Raw genomic sequence first — 24,683 nt, forward strand, 5'->3', positions numbered from 1 at the left:
AAAATAAATAATAAAAACCCAGCATACTGTAAGCATATTAGGACAAATAACTCCACCTTCATTTGCAGCATACAAAACCTGCAATAATGCAAGGAAAAAAAAAAAAAAACAGATCCAAGTCTGATTTTGGGGATGATAAATGTAAAACATAGCCTCTTGCACAGGTAGTAGTCAAGTATTCTGCCCCTCTCCCGTAAAGACCACTAGATGCAATTTCTGTTCATCAGTGCTTCAATCTCTCAAACTAACCCAGATGGCGCTATTTCAACAACACTTAAAGACAAAGATTACCTCTTATCATCACTCTTCTCTTTCAACTCCTGCACAGATGAAAAAGGTAATTCACCTCCAACTACTCCAGGAAAAAAATGCACTGTATGTTACTTGTAGCCTTCTGCCAAAAAGACTTAAGCACCTTGAACAACCAAGATACAAAACAAGGTTACTGATTCTGATGGTATTCCACTCAACTGCACTTAATAAATTCTCCTAAACTAATAACCTATTCTTTACCGTCTCTATACTCTATTATGCTCAGCTGGCATCCAGGTTGGAAGCAAATCCATATTCAATACATTTAATAAAAAAAAAAAGAAAAGATAAATGTCTACCATCAAGCCATCAATCATTGTTCTTGCCTCACTACCCTCTAAAGTAATGGTGAAGATCATGAACAATCAGCTTCTTCATCACCCGGAGAACTACCACTAATTAGCAACTACTAGTATGGAAGTCACCATGTGCAAGATCCACAGTGAAGTATCTTTCCTACATCATCCACTTCTGGGCACATGCCATGGAAAGGTTTCGAGAAGCTTGTTTGGCTGAACTTCACATTTCCTAGGCATTTGATAGGGTCTGGCACAGAGGGCTTCTCAGTAAAATGCCATCTATAGTCTCTTTCACCCTTTCAAATTCTCCACTAATGCAGGCTTTCTTCAGGCTCTGTTATATCACCTGCCCAATCTCTCCCTTACAAATACATTTATCACTTCTATCACTGACATCATATCTTATCCATAGTTCTGCCAATGATGGATTCTCCCTCCTACTCATAAGAGGAAGAGAGAGTGCCTGCACTGCTCAGGTATTCCAAGCTTCAAGATCTAAATCAGTGCTATAAGCACTGATTGTGATGTCATCCTTCAAGGAATTGATGACACTAGTCATTTTCAATGCTTCCAAAACAGTTATTTTTTTATAAAAATCAAGTGGATATTAAATCCAGCATTATTTCAAAGCCAGATACAGAAACTATAAAGATTTCGTACGAAATTTGAGCAGAGAGCTTACAGGTAAATGTTTTTTTTTTGTAAAAGGAAAAATAAAATAAAATAATATATATATATATATATATATATATATATATACAGTAAAACCCCTTTTTTACACTTTCCAGGGGATTGATGGAAAAAAATGTAAATAGCAGGAAAGTGTAAATATGTTTATGTGATATTAATTTCCTGTTCTACTTCTTAGATCTTCTATAAGAGCTATTTCTCTTTATTAGCTGCATTCTGTCATGAACCAAAATGTTGCTCTACTTCATCCTTAGTAGAACCTTCTGCACAATCATAGCCACAAATGTCTCATTACACAGTTCCCCCATTTTGACATTTGCCATCACTCTATCTGAAATGGGCTGCATTTCAAAAAGTTTATCTTCATGTGTTTAGTGTAGAATATTATATCTACTCCTTCCTCTCCCTTATCCCTATCTGATCTTGAAGTTTGCCTAAGTAGCTCAAGTAACACCTTGTTAAACTGGGTAACACTGCACCTCATTTCACCTTGTACTTCTTTTTTTGTCAATATGGTTTGTTTGACTTAGTCCCAAAATGCCACACATCCTTATTCCTTAGTAGAATACTCATTAATAGCAGGCATTGCAAGAAAGTGAGTACTAGACTCTTGGTCTGAAGTTCTTGTTGGTTCTCTGCATTTACAGGCTGTAGAGATTTTGCTTCCCGTGTGGGGACACCTGTAACCCCCATCGGGCGCGTCCCCTGGTGGCAGATTGTGGAATGCTCGTCATAGTTTACTATGAAGGGTAGGAGGGAAATAAAATACCTCCCGCAGACCAACAGGATAGCACTTCCCTCATAGGCCGGTCTGGGGGCCTCGAAGGTGGCAGCCCCACCACCAGACTCGGGTGCTGAAAGCTAATCCCCTGTACACCTTAAAATTTCACTCATTAAAAGAAATAACAAAGAGATAGCCAAACTGCCTAAATGGTTAACGACAAAGCGAGGAAAAAGGTACATGAGATACGGAACATGGAACGTTAAAATTCTACATGGAAAAGAAAACGAATTAACTGATGAATTTAAAAAATCAAGATTGGATTTGCTAGCAGTCACAGAAACAAAAAAGAAAGGTCAAGGTTGCCAGAAAATGAAAGATGGATATATACTTTTCTATTCAGGGGTAAACCCAAGAGAATGGGAAAAACAAGGGGTAGCTTGCATAATTAAACCAGATCTCAAAGAATATATTACTAAATGGCAACTAATAAACAAAAGGTTGTTGACAATCACTATAGATTTTAAATCAGACAACCAAGTATTCACTGTAATTGTTGCATATGGCCCAAACGATAATGCCAATAAAGAAATTAAAGATGAATTCTTCGAACTCTTACAAAAAACAATTGAAGAAGTTCAAGGGCATATCATACTACTAGGAGACCTTAATGGCCGGGTAGGGAATCAAGTAGATGAAGAAACGAAACAAGTGTTGGGATCACAAGGAGAAATAACCCAGAATAATAATGGAGAAAGAATAATAAATCTTTGCCTTACAAATAATTTAGTAATGGCGAATACTATGTTCAAGCATAAAGAAATCCATAAGTTTACCAGGGAAGAGCCCAACAGAAACGAAAAATCTATAATCGACTACGCCATCATGAGCAAATCATACTGGAAGTATACAAAAAATGCAAGCGTCTACAGAGGTCCTGAAATAGGCAGTGACCACTACTTATTAGTATTGGAAACAATCCATAAAATAAAAGTTGAAAAATGTAGAAAAAGTAGCAAGGAAATAAATGTTAAGATAAAGAACTACAAACTAAAGAAAGAAGAAACAGCCATTGAGTATAAAAATAAAATAGAAGAGAAGATGAAAGAAGTAGAAAAAGAGATATATGAAGACCAAGATGTAGAAAACCTATGGTACAGGTTCAAAACACTTCTTCTAGAAACAAGCAAAGAAATTTGTGGTGTATCATTAAATAATAAACAGAAGAAACATAAAATGCCCTGGTGGACTGAAGAACTAAAAGAAGAAATTAAAAAGAAAAAGCAATTATGGAAGAGATATATAACATCAAAACTTCAGGTTGATAGAGAACTATACAACAACCAAAGAAATAAAGTTAAAACCTTAGTGAAAGCAGAGAAAAGAAAATGCTGGGAAGACTTCGGACTTTCGAACAAAATTTTAAAGGAAACCAAAAACTCTTCTATAATATTTTAAGAAGAATGAGGTCAGAGAAAGAATACCCCATAAAGTTTATCAAAAATAAGGATGGAAAGTTACTCACAAATTCCGAAGACATCATGGAAAGATGGAAATGTACTTTCAAGAATTATTGGAAGATGCAGGACACGGAAAAAAAAGAACCCTAAGAGCAAGACACACAAGCAAAATAGAAGATCAGAGTGAAGAAATTCATGCAAATGAACTGTTAGCAGCAATAAATAAAATAAAACTGGGCAAATCAGCAGGCCATGACCAAATAACACCAGAAATGGTAAAGAATTTAAGAACGAAAGCCATAAAATTTCTTTTACACCTATTCAATGTTGTATGGAAAAAGAAAATTATTCCCAAAGACGGGGAAGTAGCTATAATAATAATCCCTATATTTAAGAAAGGAGACAACCGCAAATGTGAAAACCAAAATACCAAAATGGCAGTGTACCGAGACTCACAACATACAGTTGTGAGTCTTGGTGTTTAACAACAGGAAACACAAATAAACTACAAACAATCGAAATGAAATATCTCAGGAAAGTGGCGCAAAAAACAAGACTAGACCGAATAAGAAATCAAACCATAAGAGACAGCCTTCAAGTTGCACCTCTGAATCAATTCATAACACAAGCCCAAATGAGACGGTTTGGACATCTCAATCGAATGGAAGAAGGAAGAATAGCAAAAACTGTATACGAAAGCCAGAAAATAGGAAAAAGAAACATAAGAAGACCCAGGAAAGGTTGGCAAAAGGAAATTAAAGAAAAATTGGAAAAGAAGGGAATTAACTAGAAAGAAGCAAAACAACAAACCTTGGACAGGACGGCATGGAAATCTCTTTGGCAAAATCTCGACGCTTAAAAGCATAAGAGATCATAGACGAAGAAGAAAAGATTTTGCTTTCCATTAATTATTTTGACTTTCAAACAACAAATACAGTAAAACCCCTTTTTAACACTTTCCAGGGGACTGATGGAAAAAAAGTGTAAATAGCAGAAAATGTAAAAAACATTAAAAAAGGCTAAAAGATGACTTACTGCTAGTATGTGACTCTACATACTAGATTACAAAATTTAATAACTGAAAATAAATGAATTTACAATTACATTTATCTATTTAAAAAAAATCTTTAATTGTTGATCGTTTTTGCTTTTCTGCACTCTTATAAGTTCCACCTGCCTCTCCACAGTGTATAAATTAAACGCCCCATGGTCTCCTGATGCACTTGCAATATACCGCCTCAAAACAGAGATAGCTTCCATTGCTTCTTTACTAGTAGGGACGGTGGGTTCTTGATCACAGTCTTCTTCAACCACTTCTTCCTCTTCTTCATCACCAAGGTGGTTGGAAAGGATGTCTTCTACACTTGTGCCATTGATGTGATCACACCAGCATCAACATAGTCTTGAAATGAGGAAGACTCATCCATCATGACGAAAAATAATGGCATCCAAAAATACGACGCCTTTGTTCAAAAACTTTAATGTGAGGGAGTTTATCCAGTGTGATATGTGTGTGGGACGTATGCTTTTCTGAAAGAAGCTGGAGTTTGGATGGAAAATGATAGTGGTAGGAGACTGTGCAGAAAGTGTAAGGAAAGTGAGGAATTGAAGTACGTGTCAGGTCGTGAGATTATTGTGGTTGAAGAAAGCCAGAATGTAAGTGACAATAGTGGCTTGATAGGGAATTGCGATGTTGTACAAGATGGCGATGAGAGAGGTGATCAAACAGAGAGTGAAAGCAATTATACAGAGAGAGAAAATGGTTTAAATGATAAAAAAAATGAGGAATTATTTGTAAGGAGTGAGATCGCAAGGTTACGCGGAGTAATATACAGTGCGCAGCAGCAGTTGGAGCACCTGCAAAACTCTTTCCAGGGTGCCTCGGCTAATGGAAATAAACAAGTGTTTGAAAGGAAAAATAAGCGTAAGAGTGGGAGAGTTTCAGAAATGAAGGAAAGAGTGTTGTACGGTGACTCGTTATTAAGAGGTGTGATAGATGGGAGTTTAACTAAATCGTACTTACCGGGTGCAAAATTTAAGGATGTGAGAGTATTAGAGTGCAAAAACAGAAGGTGAAAGAATTGATAGTTGTGGCGGGTACGAATGAATTGAAAGGAGATAATTTTTTTATGAGAGAGAACTTGAAAGTATTGTTAAAGGTAGCGAAAGAAAAAAGTGACAGAGTTAGGATGGTGAGTCTGTTGCCGTGGTACAACAGAGAGGAGTTTAGAAGGAGGGCCATAATCGCAAATGACTTTATGTGCAGGTTATGCAGACGGTGTGGTGTGGAATTCGTGGACATGTGGAATGAGTTTGATGGGCAACAGGATTTATACAAGATGGATGGCCTGCATTTGAAAGGATTTGGTGTGCGGAGACTGGAAAAAGTGTTGCTGAATGAAGTGAAAATGGATATGCAGAACCAGGGAAACTAGAACTACCAAAGGGGGGGGGGGGAATGGATATGCAGACATCAGTGAGACAGTTGAGTGTAAGAATGTATATAACGTACCTGAGCCAGTACTAAGGACAAGTAATCGGAATGGGATAGTTACAATAAAACATCAAGATAGGGGTGGGACAAAGGGACTTCTTCATTTCATGTATACTAATACCAGGAGTATTAGAAACAAGAAGGAAGAATTTTTGGCCTTGGTTGGCTCTTCCTGGCCACAGGTTATTGGCATTAGTGAAACATGGCTGACAGAAGATGATATAGTTAGTGAGATAGAATGTGCAGGTATAGTGTGTTTAGGAGGGACAGAGAGAATAAAATGGGAGGGAGTGTTATTGATGATAGCAGATGAACTGCAGCCAAGGAGAATTGAAGTTGTATTGCAAGATAGTGAAAAGAGCTCATTTGAGGCTATTTGGTGTGAGATTGAAACTGGGAGAACAAAATATACAGTTGGGTGCTGCTATAGACTAGGTGATGGAATAGATGGCGGAGATAGTATGCAAAAACAAATTGATGAAATGAGTGGAAGGAGGGTAATTATTATGGAGGATTTCAACTATGGTAACATTGATTGGAAGGTGGAGAGGACACATGTGAGGAAGGAAATGGATTTTATTCAATTATTAAGGGATAACTATCTGAGACAGCATGTAATGGAAAATACTAGGGGTTTAAGAGTGCTTGACCTGGTAACAGCATCTGAGAATTTGACTGTATATGACAATGACATGAATATGACCATGTTGCCACCTATTGTTGAGAGTGATCATAAGGTGGCTAAAGGTGTGGAATTTTCGATTAAGACAGAGTATATGTGGAATTACCATGCTGGCAAGTATGACAAGCTTAGGAGATTGCTTGGTTCAGTGCCATGGCATGTAAAACTGCAAGGGCTGGATGTCAATAGTGCATGGGAAGTGGTCAAGGAGCATTTACAGGAGGTTATGGCTGATTGTGTACCTAGGGTCCGAATAGTAAAACAAGTAGAGGTTAAATGGATGAATAACACCATTAAGCTTGAGCTGCAAAAAAAAGAAACAACTGTGGAGGGAATTTAAAGAAAGGGGTGACCTGCAGGCACATGAACGGTATAAAGTGCAGGCCAGAAAGGTAACGAGTGTGGTAAAAAAAGCAAAAGCGGATTATGAAAGGAAACTAGCTTTGCAAGCAAAAGAGAATCCAAAACAGTTCTTTCAATATGCTGCAAGTAAGAAAAAAACTGTACACGGTAAAATGATTTTAAGGAATGACGATGGTAAGGAGGTCACTGAATCAGTCGATATAGTGGAATTACTGAGCGAGCACTTTGCAAGAGTATATCATCCAGGTGGTGACATTGAAGGAATGAAGGAACCATTAGTTTATATGGGAATTGTGATGAATGAAGTGGAGGTGAATAGTCTATTATAGAACCTTAATATGAATACATCTGTGGGATTGGATGGTATCCCGGCACGGGTCTTACGTGAAGCGGCTAAAGAATTATCAGTGCCCTTGACCATGTTGTTTAATCTGAGTCTCAGGTCTGGTTTAGTCCCAAAGGTGTGGAAAGAGGGGGAAAATAGTTCCACTGCATAAAGGAGGATCCAAGACTTCTGTTGCAAATTACCAACCGATCAACATATCAGGAGTTGTTGTCAAGGTCTTGGAGAAAGTAGTCAAGGGAAAAATATAGGAATGAATTGATGAAAATGAGATACTGTACGGGGAAACAGCATGGCTTTGTGAAGGGTAGATCATGCCTCAGTAACTTGCTCAAGTTTTATAACACGGTGACGGCTGAACTGGATAAGGGTAATGGGTTTACAGCGATACTGCTGGAACTGGCTAAGGCCTTCGACAGGATACCACATGGAATTCTAATCCGTAAGCTACAACATATGGGAATGGATATAGGGTTGGCGAGATGGATAGGTGGGTGGTTGATGGAGAGATATCAGAGAGTAGTTTATTCAGGAGTAGAGTCCAAAAGACGGCCTGTGACTAGTGGTATGCCGCAGGATTCTGTTCTTGGACCACTGCTGTTTAATTTGTTCATTAACGATATAGGGAAGGATCTAAGAGGAACAGTTCATTTGTTCGCTGATGATGCAAAGTTGGGTAGGGCAATAGTGAATGCAGAAGAGGTGAAAAGCTTGCAGGATGATTTGGATAGATTGGAGTTCTGGGCTAAGGAGAATGGATGTCAATTTAATGTGATGACAAAATGTAAGGTTATGCATTTTGGGGTGAAAATAGCAGCAGTACACCACATTGGTGGAACTGTACTCCAGGAGATTGATGAGGCCAGGGACTTGGGAGTGTTGGTGGATAGGGAGATGAAGTTTAGGGGGCACATTGCAAAAGTGGCTAAATCAGCTCATCAACTCACTTGGTTGTTGAAAAATACTTTGACGAGCAGAGACAAGCAAGTTATAGTTCCTCTGTACCGAGCCTTGATAAGACCTCATCTCGACTACTGTGCCCAGATTTGGTCACCTAGGTTTCTTCTTGATGGGGAGGAGGTGGAGAGGATCCAGAGGCAAGTGACCAAGATGATAGGAAGTCTATGGAATGAACCTTATGAGAACAGATTGAAGATTTGTGGGTTGCAGAAATTGGTTGATAGGTGGAAAAGGGAAGATATGATCGAGACATTCAAATTGCTAAAGGGATTCTATAGGATTAATTCAGAGGATATTTTTGAGATCAGGACTGGTGGTGGGAGAACTAGGGGACATCTATGGAAGTTGGGCAATAGTGTGGTTAGCAAGGGTGTTAGAGCTGGGTTCTTTACTTTTAGAATGGTAAATGAGTGGAATAAGCTGCCAGAGTCTGTTATGGGTGCTATGACAGTGAGTGAGTTCAAGGCAAGGTATGATAGATACCGTGAGAATGTTGAATAGTTGTGTGGACATGATGTTTAGGGCCTCCCTCGATGAGTCTAAGGACTCCCTGGAGTGGCCCGTAATAATAATAATAATGCCAGTTGTTGGGCTCTGACATACCTTCTTCTTCCGCCTGTAGTTGTTCCTCCTCTTCCACAAACGTAACTCCTGCCTTCCAGAAACAGTTGGATATGGTTTCAGGAGTAACACCAACAATGCAAGCTAGTGAAGAGATATTTCACGAACTGTTGTTTATTCACTAATATCTAATATTCACGAGTAACAACTGTTACTTGGTGAAAGTATGAATGTGATTTCACAATTTGTGTATGATCCTTGTTCATGATTTCAATACAGCACTGTGAATGTGAAATCACATCACAACACATTATGGGTGCCATGAGCTATTGACAGTTTAAAATTACTGATATGAAAACTTCACGGTATGAATTCATACATCACTCATCACTACATCACTGCTGAAAGCGTGCAAGTCACCGTGATGGCAGAAACGAAACTACAGCCGAAAGGAATGCCATCTGGGAACAGAAATGTGCAGATTTCTGCAGAAATGGATTTGAATGAGAAGAAATCGATTCGAAAATCAGTGTTGCCATCCAGGAAAAAACCGCAAATCGCGGAAAATAACATCCACATCAAGTTGTTAATGGTGGAAAAACAATATATCGTAAGAATAGGCCTTAAGGCGGGACCAACGGAAAATGATGTAAATGGCAGGAAAACGTAAATTGCAGGAACGTAAAAACGGGGTTTTATTGTATATATATATATATATATCCTTTTTTCGTTTGAGACATTACTTTTCATATGTAAAGCTTCTAACCTTCAAATATCCAATCTTATAAGTTCCACCTGCCTCTCCACAGTGTATAAATTAAATGCCCCATCGTCTCATGATGCACTTGCAATATACTGCCTCAACCAACATCCCACCCTCAAATTCTGTTTTGTAATATGGAATACTGCTCTCACATCTGGGTGAGAGAAGTATTCCAACTAAATACTTGTTTAAATATTTTTCATGTAGTCCAAAACAGGACACTTTGGCTAATTTTCATATTTTTTTACAAGAGAACAAACATCAGAAGTAGCCTAAATTTTGAATAAACATTTTTTCTTCTTCTGGGCTACAGAACAGTTCAGAGCCCGCAGCCTTCCTATCTCATCTACCTCACCACGAGCCTGGATGTCTGTGATTGAATAAGTGGTCGATGATTTTCATTATCTAGTGTTTAGTCTGGAGTAGGGTTTCTAAGTTTACCAAACCCTTAAGTTATTCACAGTAACAACACTAATGTACTATTTCCTCCGCCTTCAAGTGAGATGCAAAGGAGTCATAGGGGCTGTCTTTTTCACTGCTCTACTTACATCCCACCCTCATAACATTCTTCTTTTTCTGGGCCACAGAACAGTTCAGAGACTGCAGTCTTCCCATCCCATCTAAACTACCAGCCTGGTTGGATTGCCTCTAGTCTCCAAATACGCTGTGAGTATTTGGAGACTTCTCCAGCTGCAGGAACAGAAAACCTTTCCTACTGTTGAGCTTCTGCAGGTCTCTCTCTCTCTCTCTCTCTCTCTCCCTCTCTCTCTGACTAACTTGCAAGATCTAACTGATCTACTACTGTTTACCAAATGTTTCCCATCGTACTTTTGCCAAAAAATTAGCAGTGTTCATTCTGGATGTTTGTGATTGAATAAGTGGTCGATGATTTTCATTATCCAATGCCAACTTTGGCCTCTTTTTATGACATCCCTGGACTGCCTTTGATAGTGCTTCCCTTCAAACTACACTTGGAGCACTGTCTATTGCAGTATGACCAGAAGCTTTTCTTTTTTACTCACCTACATTTTGAAGATTTACTCTGCAAATTCCCTAACTATAACCAAGAGATATAGATTGAAGTCCATCCCAGCACTTAGTGGTGTACACCAACTCACTTCCTGCCTAGATCTGAGTATACAGATTTAAGCAAGACAAGAATTAGTGCTCTACTGACTACAGCTACAGTGATGATAAGAACTGCAGAGCAGGCTGTCAAAGTATAGAAACTTTGGCTCATGTTGCTCAATGCTGTTATTGTACATGGAATATATATCAGAAGAAGATATTACAAAAGTAAGAATTACAAAGAATAGGTTAAAGAACAAAGATTGGATAACAACAGTAGAACTTTAATATTGGACTAGTAATAGGACTGAGGAAGCTTCACCTTGTAGTATGGGATAGTTAGAGCATATGAAGTAGTCATTATCAGCGTACAGGCTGTGGGGGAGTTAGGTGACCACTCACTACCTTCCATAATAAAAGCCTATTATGCTGAAAACCAAATTCATGTGGCTACTTCAAATGCTAGCAAAACCCAGTTCTGCCTTATTTCTCACAAAAAAGAACCATCTTTGACAATACTCAAATTTCCAGACAAGATGAGATTTCTCTTCTTGGACCCATCCTGATATCAAGCCTCTCCTGGTAAACATATCACAACCATTGCATCCTCAGGCTTCTAAAAAACTAGTATTTTTCTTTTGCTCAAGACATAACTTCACCTCTGAACAGCTGTTAATCTTATATAAATCATGAATCTGCCCAGCTACTGAATACTGCTCTCAAATATGGGGTGGGGACCCCTAAAAGCGCTTGACTCAATACAGAGGAGAGCAATTAGAATTATTAATGACCCATCTCTTACCAACTCACTCCTTCCACTTTTGCAGACAATTGGTTTCTTCAATATGTGCATTCTATAAATATTTCCATGGCAAATATTCATCTGAAATGGCATCAATAATTCCCAATTAGTACTAAGCTCATTGGAACACGTGCAGCTACTGCTTAACATTCCTTCACAGTACACCTTGAAACTCACACAACAAGCTTCTTTTCCTCCTCCTACATCCCTGCTACTGCATTGTGGAACGGTCTTCCCCTGTTGTGTTTCCCAAGGAATACAATATACACTCTTTTAAATCAAATGCAAACAAGTTCCTCCTTTCCCAACCCACTACCCATATACAGTACTAATGTACTATAGGTTGATCAACCAACCTATCGTGTATGGGCTAGTAATTGTAAATATATAAAAATGCGTGTGTGGCATCTTACAAAGTCATCCATTTTGACTTATCTTGAGCTTTTCAATGCCAGTAAGTTTCAGCCATCTCTTTAGTCTTTCTATAGCTCTTTTCATTGGGATACCATTCAGATATCAACTTGTCTATTTCTGAATGTTACTTCTTGCAATATGACTATCCCACTGCTATTTGGATCTTTAATGGTTGTAATATTAAGAACCTACAATACAATAGCTAAATCTACCTTACTTTATAGCAGTGAGATATGGACAATAAAAAAAGCAGATTAAAGGAGAATTGAATCATCCGAAATGAAATTTCTGCACAGAACTGAAGGAACCGCAATAATGAACAAAATGAAAAGCAGCGAGAAATCAGAAATAAACTTCGAATTACAAATCCCTAAATGAAACAGTTATTTGCTATAGAGAAAAATGGAAAGAACATACTGAGAATGAATAGAAACAGAATATCTAAACAAATTCTAAATTACCACCCAAAAGGTACCAGATGCAGAGGAAGACTATTAAAAAGATGGAATTGAGTCCAAAACAGGTCACTTGGCCTATAAGCCTGGAAAAGGAAGAAGAATGGTTGTAATACCATCTCTCTCTCTCTCTCTCTCTCTCAACAAATTATTTTCATTTCTCTCAAGAAAATTAATTAGAATATTAATATTTATATAATATTACCTGTCTATTTTTTGGTACAGGATCTGTCAAAACTTCCTTTGGCTGTGTATGAGAAAATTTACCTGCTGTATATGAAATAGAGCCAAGCCACTTCCTGTCTTTAAACACCTGAGAGAGGGAAGAAAGAATATTACTTTGTGAACTAAATGAAATGGCTAAAGTGAAATCACTACTTTATGCTTTCAGTTTACAATTCAGATGTTTCCAGGAGAAATAATATAAACAAAGACTTATAAAAAATATATATTTTGGAAAATCAAAATTCTTGATAACATTTTTTTTTTTTTTTGCTTTTAATTGAGATAGTGTAACATCTTGAGCATTTCGACAAATCCTCATTTATTATTATTATTATTAATTTTATTTTATAAAGCGGTGGTGGCTCTGTACTGACAGCTATGATATTTCAAACACAGCATCTCTTCTATTTGTGTCTATGCCAAAGAAACAAATCCCAGAACATCACATTAAGTGGCATTCATCAACAGATGTCTCCTACATAAGGGGAGATGATGAGAAACTCCCATACCTATTAGCAAGTCTTTTTGCTTAGTCAAAAAAAATCATAGTTGACAAGAAATTATATTCTTGTTTTAATTTTTTACCCATACATGAGCAAACAAAGCTTGCACTTTACACTATCTATGACTAGGCTACTTGTATACAGAGTATTTAACTTTACATCAAATTCTCTCAGCATTCCAAATGTCCAGCATACCTCCTTTTTTGGACACATGTCCAAAAGGAAGTATGCTGTGTATTATGGGATACTGAGTCAACAGCTTCAATACAAGTAGTCTAGACATAAAGACACTTCACATGTTACACACACTGGGATAATTGATAAAAACAAGTAATCTTATTGTCAAGATTACTTCTCAATAAGTGAAAAACCTTGATATAACTATCTTTCATCCAGGGCATTTTATAGTATATGGTGATACACTGTTCTGCTACTTGTATATGGAAAATATGACTATGCATTGATGAGACATGTGACCTCAATAAAGGTCAAACCAGATCTGGTTGTGATCTTTCCCATAATGCATGGCAACTTACAGATACAAAAAAATGGGAGGTGTGCTGTGCATTATAGGACAATATACACTATGTCCCAAATTGAAGTGAAGTCAATGGTCTCTATTAACAATTAGTCCCATGAAGATACTTCATACACAAACACTTTGCTCATGCTTGAGTAGAGAATTAAAACAATAAAATAATTTATTGTCAAGCATAATTAACCGTCCATATTCAGTGAATAAGGTATTATTGAATCAGATCATATGTATATGGCAAAATGTTATTATGAAGCAGCAGTACTTCAAAGTGCAGCAGACAGGCAGCAAATATGGATGTTTCTTTTGGATGCCAGCATGCAAAAGTTTTAATGTGTTATGATATGATTCAGAATTGATAGCAAGACCAGGAAATTCAGCCTTTTCTGTTCCAAAAGGGTATCAATGGTGCATAATCTGAAATTCCTGGCCAAACAGACCATTATTATCATTTATATCAGTCCATCCATATTTGAGATGCTCACATCAGAAATATATTATGGCTTCTCCCTGTACACAGACTATCTGCCAATATCTTTTGATGCAAGATCTTGAAAGTGTTATATGATGACTCACTTCAAGCAATAAAATTTGCATAAGCCTTCCCAAGTACAGTGTTTTTAATAATTACTCACAGCAAAATAAAACTACCACCATGCTAATCAAGTTTTATTCTACAATGCTGAACTTACATATACAGCAATCCCTCGATTAATGTGCCTCCAATTAGTGCATCATTTTTTTCTATACCCAAATTCGATTAGTGCACCTATCTATATACATCTTAAAAATAAATGTTACAGATTTTAAAAATTTTCTATCTGTACATTTTTTATGGCTAACTATTTAAAAAAAAATTACTCAACAGGATGAAATAAATTTAGTTACCAATTTGAAACATTTTACAAAGTTAATTTTTAATGGCATACTACACTATTTCCATGTACATCATGTTCCAAATTTACTGCCAAAATTTGTGTAGTCAGCTAATTACATGGCATTTTGAAGATCAATCTTGTGCCTCACCTCCTTTACTTTTTTTTTTATTTTAAAGTATTTTCCCAACATTTCATCATGAGTAAAAGAATTAGTGAGCAAAAAAAGTGGAAGTGTGAAAATGATTAGATAAGTAATCTCATTGAAGAAAAACTTGAAATAATAAAGAAAAATGAACAAGGCAAGTCCAGGGCAAAGATAGGACAAGAACACAAAAATGGGTAAATCAACTAAAAGAGCAATTTTAAGCAAAGCTGCTGAAAACAAAGAGAAAGGCTGCTTCAAGTTCATCATGCATGCACTCGAAATCAAAGTATTATAATGACTGAATTAGAGAGACTTCTTTCTACATGGATCAAAGATTGTAACCAAAAACAGATCCCGCTAAGCACTGACCTTATTAAATCAAAAGCATTAAGTCTCTTTGTAACCTTGAGAGAAAAGGCTATCAAGTGCTGGGTGGTTTGAGTGTTTAAAAAAAGCAAAATAGCCTACATAATGTTCTAAACACAGGCGAAGCTGCAAGTGCAGATAATGAGGTGGCCACAAATTATCCAAAGATTTTGAAGAAAATGTGGGAGGCTATAGTGATCAACAAATATTTAATGTCAATGAAACTGGCCTTTTTTTTTTTTTTTTTTTTTTTTTTGGAAGTGAATGCCTTTCAAGACTTTTCTCTGGCCAAATCAGAGAAATCTCAGCCTGGTCATAAAGCTGTAAAGTCAAATGAAATTACTGCTAGCAATATGCAAGCCATTTGGAAGCATTGTACAAATGAATTTAGAGGCTTTTCAAATGAATCCAAGTTAATTAAATCTTATTCTGAGAAATTCCGTAATTCCGACCTGCTAAATCACTCGATGAATGTTTAGATTCCTTGGAGGTGTCAAGTAATAATAATAAATTTAGATACACAGCAGGAAGATCCTGAAGAATATGAAGAAAATTTAATCACTGACAAGCCAAAGGGATTTCATAGAAACAGTTTGAAAATTTTTTCGTACAATCAAATTTTTTAAGCAGCAATACTTAGAGGCTGACCCTGATGAAGAGAGAGGTAATAGAAGAGGCAATAGGGCCATACCATCAGTTGTATGAAAAAAAAAGAAACAGCATGCCCAAACTACATTACCTCAATTCTTTGTTAAGAAGTAGAATAATAAATTTATATTCTGAATTTGTTTTATTGTCTTTCAGCTTCATGGTTTTCCTTTAACTGGGCCCTGAGATATACCCTAATTCTTTTATAAAAAAAAATTAAGGGTCAAAAAAGAAATTCAAGGAATGAATTATATTTTTCACATAGGTTATTATATTCAATTAGTGCATTTGTAATTAATGTGCTCGTTTTTAAAGAACGCATTAGGCACATTAATCAAAGGATTGCTGTAGTTACTTTCTCTTATTCACATAAGCTGAACATAATGATAAATTCTAAAACCAATCCACATTACTTATAAGTTCTAATTAATCTTTTACATCAGACAGCAAAGTATTCAAGAACTGCATATGGAGAAGCAGTATCACAGAAAAGGAAGATTACAAGTAGAATTTGTGAAGACATTTGATGCAATTCTATCAAATGTACTAATTTAATGTTAACAAATATTTGTGTTAATATTAAAAAGCTGGAGGCAGGGACGCGCCATGCGGTTGTGCAAATTGTGTGCCGCACAAAGGCGCTTGAAGATAGGGGCGTCATTTCACCATGGGAAATAATAAAAAAATATATATAAATTTTTTTATTCTTGAATTATATTGTACTATATAAATTACATAATTACAAATTGTAGTTAATGCAATAAAAATGAAATTTTAAATCAGTGAAATTATTATGAATTCTTAATAATCTAACAATATTTTTAACTTGATACATCACCAGTTTTATTATAATTTGTTTGAAGTGAAACGTTATCAAGATTACCACAGATTTTATTTCACAGAGTAAGCATCGACTCAGCGAAAATTTTATAAATATTCTCAATTGTTTATTATATTTTTAGTGGAAATTGTTAGTTTAAGACAGACCGTGAATTCATTCTTACGGTGTGCTTTGCCCAGTATCATCGACAGGATGTAGCATAGAGGCAGTCTGCCTCACAGCGCTACTTAATAAGGGTGCTCGTTCAGCCGTGTTACGGCAACAAGATATTTTACAAAAATACAGCGTTTAGTTTACCAAATAAAAAAGGCACCATTTCCTATTGACAGTTAAATATGTGCTTATTATATTTTCTTAATAAAAAAATTATAGCCATACATACTAAAACTAAACATTTTAGAACCCACTTATTAGATACTTAAGGAAACAACCCATAAAGTATCATACGATGTGAATTTAATAAACTTTTATAGTCTATATATATTAAATTATATTATGCATGAATTCTCCTACTCAAATTGCAAGTCTCTATTGCCCTGAATTTCACATTGGAGCAATAACTCGCTCCCTGCAGTAAACAATATGCCATCCCCAACAGCCATTACACTGCAGAAACACGAAAACCAATTAGTTTTATCATGTCACTGGATAAGGTTCACAGACTTTTGCAGACTGTGTAATATATTTCTCACCAAATAGTGCAATTACAGACAAATGGGAATATAAACACTAACTAATGAATCACATCTTCTGTTGGAGGGAAGATGTGATTCACTAACTAATGAATCACATCTTCCCTCCAAGAGAAACTGCTACATACACTCAAGCAAACCACATGTTGCAGGTGCAACATGTGGTTTTGCTTGACACTACCCCCCCCCCCCGTCATGAACATGTTAAAACTAAGAAATACATAGTGAATGCATTTCAGATATTATGGAAATCGGTTTAAGAGAATTAGCATCTCAATTCAATTGTCAGCTTGTTTTGTTTGGGTTGCACGATCTTTTGTTAATACCGCACCAATCATATGCACTTCTTAATAGTTGCTTTTTCTCTACTGGCCTACAATCGCACAGATCTTTCCCTTCTCATTAGTAATTTGTCAAAAATTGTTCATTACGTATTTCAAATCTTTTTTTTTTTTTTTTTCAATTTATAAAAAATTATTTAAAATGATTGAATATTAACATTTCGGATTTACATGGCCAAGCTTATGATAACGGTTCAAATATGCGAGGCAAACATAATGGACTGCAGAAAAAATCCTTGAAATAAATTCAAGGTTTTATTTATCCCATGTGCTGCTCATTCATTAAATTTGGTAGTTAATGATGCAGCTAAGATATCCTGTGAAACTGTAGATTTTTTTGGGGGTAATACAGGAATTATATAATTATTTTTCAATATCTGTGAACCGTTGGGCTATATTAAAAAACATGTTCGTGTTTTAAATTTGAAACCACTTTCTGCTACTAGGTGAGAAAGCAGAGTAGAAGCAATAAAGCACTTAAAAATAATATCAAGGAAACTTACCAGGCTCTTTTTGATATTACGGAAGATGAAACTAAAGATATCGATTCTAGAGTTCAGGCAGACAACTTAATTTCAAAGATTTATTCTTTAAATTTATTTGCTCTGTTCATATTTGGTACGAAATCTTAAGTCTCATAAATGTTGCAAGCAAAATAATGTAGAATCTGACATTTGATATAGGAAAAATTACAGAAAATCTTGATTATGTTATACAAGAATTAAATACTTGCGAAACAGACCAATATTTTGAAAATATTATTAGAACTGCAAAAGAAATAGCAAACAATCTAAATATTGATCCTATTTTTCCAGACATTCGCAAAAGAACAAAAACAAAAACAAAAATGTTTGGTTACAAAGTATCAGATGAGACAACGCATGATCCTAAACAAAATTTAAAAATAAATTTTTTCTTTGCAATTTTAGACATGACAATAACTTCAGTCACGGAAAGATTCATACTCTTAAAACAACATAGTGAGGATTTTAAAGTTATAAGAGACATTAGCAAATTAAAAGATTAAAGCGATTTAATGAAACATTGTAAAGATTTGCACTTAAAACTGAGCGACAATCAAGATTCCAACAATCACGATATTGATGGTATGACTTTATTTGAGAAATTAAAAACTTTGCAATGTTTTATTAAAAAAGAGTCGGCTCCTCAGGATGTTTTAATTTATATATACGAAAATAAATTAACCGACACGTTTCCAAATACTGTGATTGTGATGCGTATTTATTTAACATTACCAATATCCATAGCATCAGGGGAAAGAAGTTTTTCGAAACTCATCATCATCATCATCATGCATATCAAGGATTTAGGCCTAGCATGGCCTGTTCCGGCCTTAGAAGTCATCGTTGAATCTTTTAAGAGGACATCCTGGTTTTCTTTTTCCTAATGGCTTGTACTTTAAGGCTTGTTTTGGTAATCTTTCTGTTTTCATAATTTGAACGTGTTCCATCCATTTATGTTTATATTTTTAAATTTTTTCTATTACTGGTTCTTGGTTTAATTCTTTCATAATTTCTTTGTTTCTTTTGTGATAAAATAGGGTATACTTTGCAGTTTTTCTCATAAACTTCATTTCTGCTGTTGTTAATCTTTGTTTGTCTTTTTGTTTTATTGTCCAAATTTCGCTTCCATGCATTAAGACTGGTAGGGCTAATGTATTGTATACTTTTAGTCTGGTTTGTTTTTGAACTAGGTTTGGTTTAAATATAGAGTTAATTACACCTGTTATTTTTAAATATTTTGCAATTTTTATGTTTATATCTTTTTCATATGTGATCTTACATCCAAGGTAATTAAATGAATTCACCTGTTCTAAGATCTTGTTATCTATTACTATTTTAGTTCTTGCTAGATCTTGTCCTTTAAAGGCCATAGTTTTTGATTTTTCTATTGATATTATCATACCATAATCTTTGGATATCTCATTTAGATCTAAAATAGTTTTCTGTTGTTTATCTTTAGAATTTGTAATTATTATTTGGTCGTCGGCAAAGAGGAGAGTGTTTAAGTTTACTGTAGAAGAAAGTTTAATTCCTTGATGGAAATTTTTATTCCATTTTATTATTATTTCATTTAAGTAGATATTAAAAAGAGTTGCTGAGAGGGGACATCCTTGTCGGACCCCTTGGTTTATCTCTCTCGTATATGAAAGCTCGTGATTTAATCTTATTTGTATTTGATTATTTTCATATATACTTGTGATAGCTTTTAGGATATTATTTGGTATTTATCTTTCTTTTAATATGTTAAATAACATGTTTTTTTTAACTTTGTACTGCTTTTTCAAAGTCAATAAATGCAATATGTGTTTCTAAATTGTATTCTCTTCTTTTCTCTATTATTAATTTTAGGCAAAAGGCCGGGTCTATACATGATCGTCCTTTTCTAAATCCATTCTGTACTTCTAAAATAAAGCTTTCGGAATATTTCATTAGTTTGCTATTTAAGATTCTGCTATATATTTTGTAACAGGAATTTAGTATACTGATGCCTCTATAGTTTTTAGGGTCATCTCTATTACCTTTTTTAAAGATAGGAATCACAATTGCTTTTTTCCATTCTATTGGGGGGATACCAGTTGAATAAATTTTATTTAAAAATAATAAGAGTCTTTCTTTGAATCTAGTTCCTTCATATTTATATAGTTCTAAACCTAGTTTATCTTCTCCAGGTGATTTTCCATTTCTTGTTTCTTTCAGGCTGATTTCTAATTTTCTTTGGTTATTTCCTTTTCATTTTCGTTAATTGTTTACCAATTGTCTTTTTTAAAATATTTGTCTGTCCACAATTCTGTGTAGTAATTTAGAAATTCTTGTAATTTCAATTCAGTGTTTAATTTTATGTTTTCTTTGGTATCTGCATTTAAGTGTTTCAAAATTTTATGTACATTGGGTCTTATTTTATAAAAATCATGTTCTAAATTAGAAACAAATTTATTCCATGATGTTCCATTCCAATATTCCATGCAAAGGCTCCCACTGAAGAGACTTCAATAAAGGTCGAAACTAGTCTGGGTTGTGGCCCTTCCCTTAATGCATAACAAGGACATGTCTGCAAGGAGATGTGTTCTGCATTATGGGAGATACTGAGATAGGAGTGTTGGTATCTTGCTCCACCTTTGCAACGAGTTGCCTAGTGTTGTACCACCTTACCCCAGTCCTGAAGATAATTTCAGGCGCAAACTTTGTTTGCTCACACTTGGATAAAGGATTAAACTAAATTTATTATACTCTAACCAAGTGAAAAATAAACTTTCAACATCTTTCTCTAAATCCAGAGTAATTTATTAAAAAAGGGTGGCACACCATTTGGCAACTCCTATGGGTAGAGATGACCTGCTAATGCTTCTGCCTGGTATCTCAACTTGGGCCTGGCTCCCACTGAAGAGACCTCAATAAAGGTTGAAACTAGTCTGGGTAGTGGCCCTTCCCTTAATGCATAACATTAGACATGTCCGCAAGGAGATGTGTTTTGCATTATGCATTATGGGAGATACTGAGACAGGAGTGTTGGTATCTTGCTCCACCTTTGCAACGAGTTGCCTAGTGTTGTACCACCTTATCCCAGTCCTGAAGATACTTTCAGGCGCAAACTTTGTTTGCTCACACTTGGATAAAGGATTAAACTAAATTTATTATAATCTTAATTTTATTTTAACAAGGAAGTGGTCACTGCTTATTTCATATACTCTGTGAACTCTAACATCAAGTGAAAATTTTGATGTCTTTTCATTTAATATAAAGCAATCTAATATTGATTTCCATCCTCTTGCTGCCCAAATATATTTATGCATGTCTTTATGTTTATAGAAGGAATTCATTATTATTAGGTTATTATAAACTACAAAGTCAATCAATTTTTTACCATTCCTGTTTAGAGTATGTTCTCAATGTATTCCTATATTATTATTAATTTTCGTGTTTCCAATTCTTGCATTTAAGTCTCCTGCTAAAATTACGTAATCGTTTTTTATTTATTTTATTATATATGTTTTGTAGCTGATTATAAAAATCAATATTATCCTGTTTGTCATGTTGTACCATCATTTTTTATTTTGGTTTAGGATTAGGAAAGAACTTGACATTGTCAGCATCCAGGAATGTGTTAGCTGAGCTAATCTCAGGTGGTATGGTCACTTAAACAGAAAGGGCGAAGAAAGATTAGCAAAACAAGTGTTCTCTGCCAGGTTGGCAGCAAAACGACCCAGAGGAAGACCAAGATATAGGTGGAATGATACGGTACAAAGTGCCTTAGACGATAGAAATATAAGATCTAATAATGTTGGAGTCTTGACAAGTAACAGACTGATTTGGAGGAAAATTGTAGATAGGAAGTTAGTAATGATGTAATTATTTTTCATGTAGTACTATCATATCCTGTACACCCCTTGAGGGTGCATGGCAGGAATTTGATGATGATGATGATATTATCCTGTTCTCTTTCCTCTTCTGGGGCATATAAACGAATTATGTTAAATAGCCTTTATTTTTATTCTAGCTTCTATTATTCTTTCATTTCATAATTTATAATGTTTTAACTGTTTTGAGAAGGAGTTTTGAATACAAATCATGACTCTTGCTTGTGCTCTTTGGTCTCTGTCAACTCCACTGTATATGACATTAAAATTTTCAGTTCTCATGGTTCCTTTAAATTTATTTTTTGTTTCAGTGATTACTGCTATTTTAAAATTTCTTTCATTTAATAATTGGTCTAATTCTATTTCTTTATATGCTATTCCTCTTACATTCCAGTTTGCTATGTGTATTTTTATTTTGTATTTTGTTTTTTCCATTTTGTCTATTATATTTTGTAGTTTCCATTTTTGTTTTACCTTTTCCATTCCAGGGTCATTTCCTATAGATTCAATCCGATTATCTTTTTCTGTCAGCTTACTAGTAGAATTATGTTCTCCATGTCGGGGGACTAACCTAACAATGGAATAGTTCAGTGGTAGGGCTGCTACCTTAAGGCTTCTGAACTAGCCTTCTTCTGAATTTAAACCTATAGGAGAAATAGGGTATATTGAATGGGGAAAGAGTTGATTATAGAGGAATTATAGTAAGATTTATAGAGAAGGCAAAGTTGTAAGGCCAGAAATGAAAAGACCCCATGGCCCTCGAGTACTCTAATAGCATAGGGGTCATAAAATAAGAGGAGTTGGCTGATAAGGCCTTATAGGAAAGATTAAAGTAAGTGGATCTTCCTCAAAGTAGTAGAAGGAGAGGATAGATCCAGCTAGGGGTCCATGAGAGTGCTGCCTCCCTTACAATCAAGATGATTGCCCCTTATGGCCCTGTTGGTCCACGAGTTCTTATTCAGTATATTCGGACCATCCCACCATATATACGCATGCACGCACGCGCACACACGCACACACACACACACACACACACACACACACACACATGGTGGGCTCCCCTATCCGCCACCCAGGGGACGCACTCTCTGGGGTTACAGTGTCCCCCCGAGAGTTTCAGTTTTTCAAAACTGAAACTAATAAAAAATTATTTGCGGTCAACAATGTCTGGAGAGCGTCTAATGGATTTATTAATTACATCAATTGAAAATAATATGGATTCATTAGACATTAAAGATATCATTAAAAATTTTGTGGCGGCTAAAGCAAGATGGATAAATATGTCAAATAAATCTACCTTTATGCTAATTGTTATATAGTTAAAAGCATATCTCCAAATTATCTTTGTTATGTAATATTTATGTAATCAAGTAATAAACATTTTTGAAAATTATTATTATTAAAAATTCCTTATTAATGAATTTCAGTGATTACAATGTTCTACTACTGTTAAATAAAATTTATTTTTATGTATGCGTATAAACTGTTTTGTACTTTTAACAAAGTAAAATTTTTCACAAAAATTTTTCATGGAAACTTATTTTATGAGGGCACTGAAAAAGATTTGCACAAGGGTGCATCCTACCCATGGCAAGGCACTGGCTGGAGGAAATGAAGTAGGTAAGGAATCAGAGTGACAGTAGATAGAAATCTGAAGCTTGGGGAACATGCTACAAAGATACTCCCTGAGAAGTGCTTCATTACTGAGAAAGGCAGTAATCAGAAGAAGTGAGGGTATGGTGGTTCCACTATGATCAAACAATCAAACAACATCAGAATTACCATGCTGAGATATGTTAAATATATTATTATTCAGGCCTCCATGGAGTCAAAAGACTCATCGTGGGAGGTCCTTCCTAAAAAACATAAAATCTATTCATCAAGGGGAGATCCCCCCCCGCAAGAAACACAAAGTCTATCATACCACTCCTTAAACTCATTGACCATTCTTGCTTTCACCACCCCATCAGGCAATGCATTCCATAGTTCAACCACCCTCCATGCTCACAGTTTCCTTACGTAATTTCCAGGGATGGCCCCTTGTCATCACGCCTTCCCACTGTTCAACCAAGTGAAGGAACTCTCCAGTGTCAACCCTGTAACCACCTCTCAACAGTTTAAAAGTCTCAATCATATCACCTCTCCTTCTATCCACTAAACTCTGCATCCACATTCCCTCAGCCGATCCTCATAACTATCATTGTACAGTCCTGAAACCATCTTTGTTATCTGGCTTTGTACCCTTTCCACTGTTAATTTATCCCCTTCAAATCCTGGGGACCAAATCTGAGAACAATAGTCCAAGTGTGGTCTGATCAGGGTCTTATACAACGGAATGATAACTGTTTTATCTCTGCAGGTCAGCGTCCTTCTCATTATTGCAGCAATCCTCTATGTTACCTTCACCACCTTTGCAATATATCCTCTAAATTTCAGGTTCTCATCAATCATCAATCCCATATCTCCTGTCGCCTCTACTTCCTCCAGTATAACTCCTCCCATAGAGTATGCAGTGTCCCATCGATGTTTCCGAAACCTCAAGACGTTACATTTAGCTGCATTAAACCGACACCCCCATTCATTTGCCCATCTATCTAGCTTATTCAAATCCTCTTGCAGGGCTGACGCATCTGCACTATTACTAATAATCCTTCCCAGCTTTGCATCATCCGAAAACAACTGAATATCTCCTTGCAATCCACTGACAATGTCATTGATATATAAAGGTTAAACAATATAGGTCC

General features: G+C 35.6%; 1 protein-coding gene across 1 annotated transcript in view; it reads right to left on the minus strand.

Moving 5' to 3' along the window:
• LOC150104149 (uncharacterized) overlaps positions 1-24,683 on the minus strand; it is a 295,320-nt gene that overhangs the window by 120,220 nt on the left and 150,417 nt on the right. Inside the window, exon 12 of the mRNA XM_090396408.1 lies at positions 12,593-12,700. Coding sequence (XP_090252534.1) covers positions 12,593-12,700 — 108 coding nt within the window. The remainder of the gene's footprint in view (positions 1-12,592; positions 12,701-24,683) is intronic.

This window comes from Typopeltis vanoorti, chromosome 8 (genome assembly GCF_054136105.1).
Source record: "Typopeltis vanoorti isolate ZY-2024b chromosome 8, IOZ_Tvanoo_1.0, whole genome shotgun sequence".
Taxonomy (NCBI): Eukaryota; Metazoa; Arthropoda; class Arachnida; order Uropygi; family Thelyphonidae; genus Typopeltis; species Typopeltis vanoorti.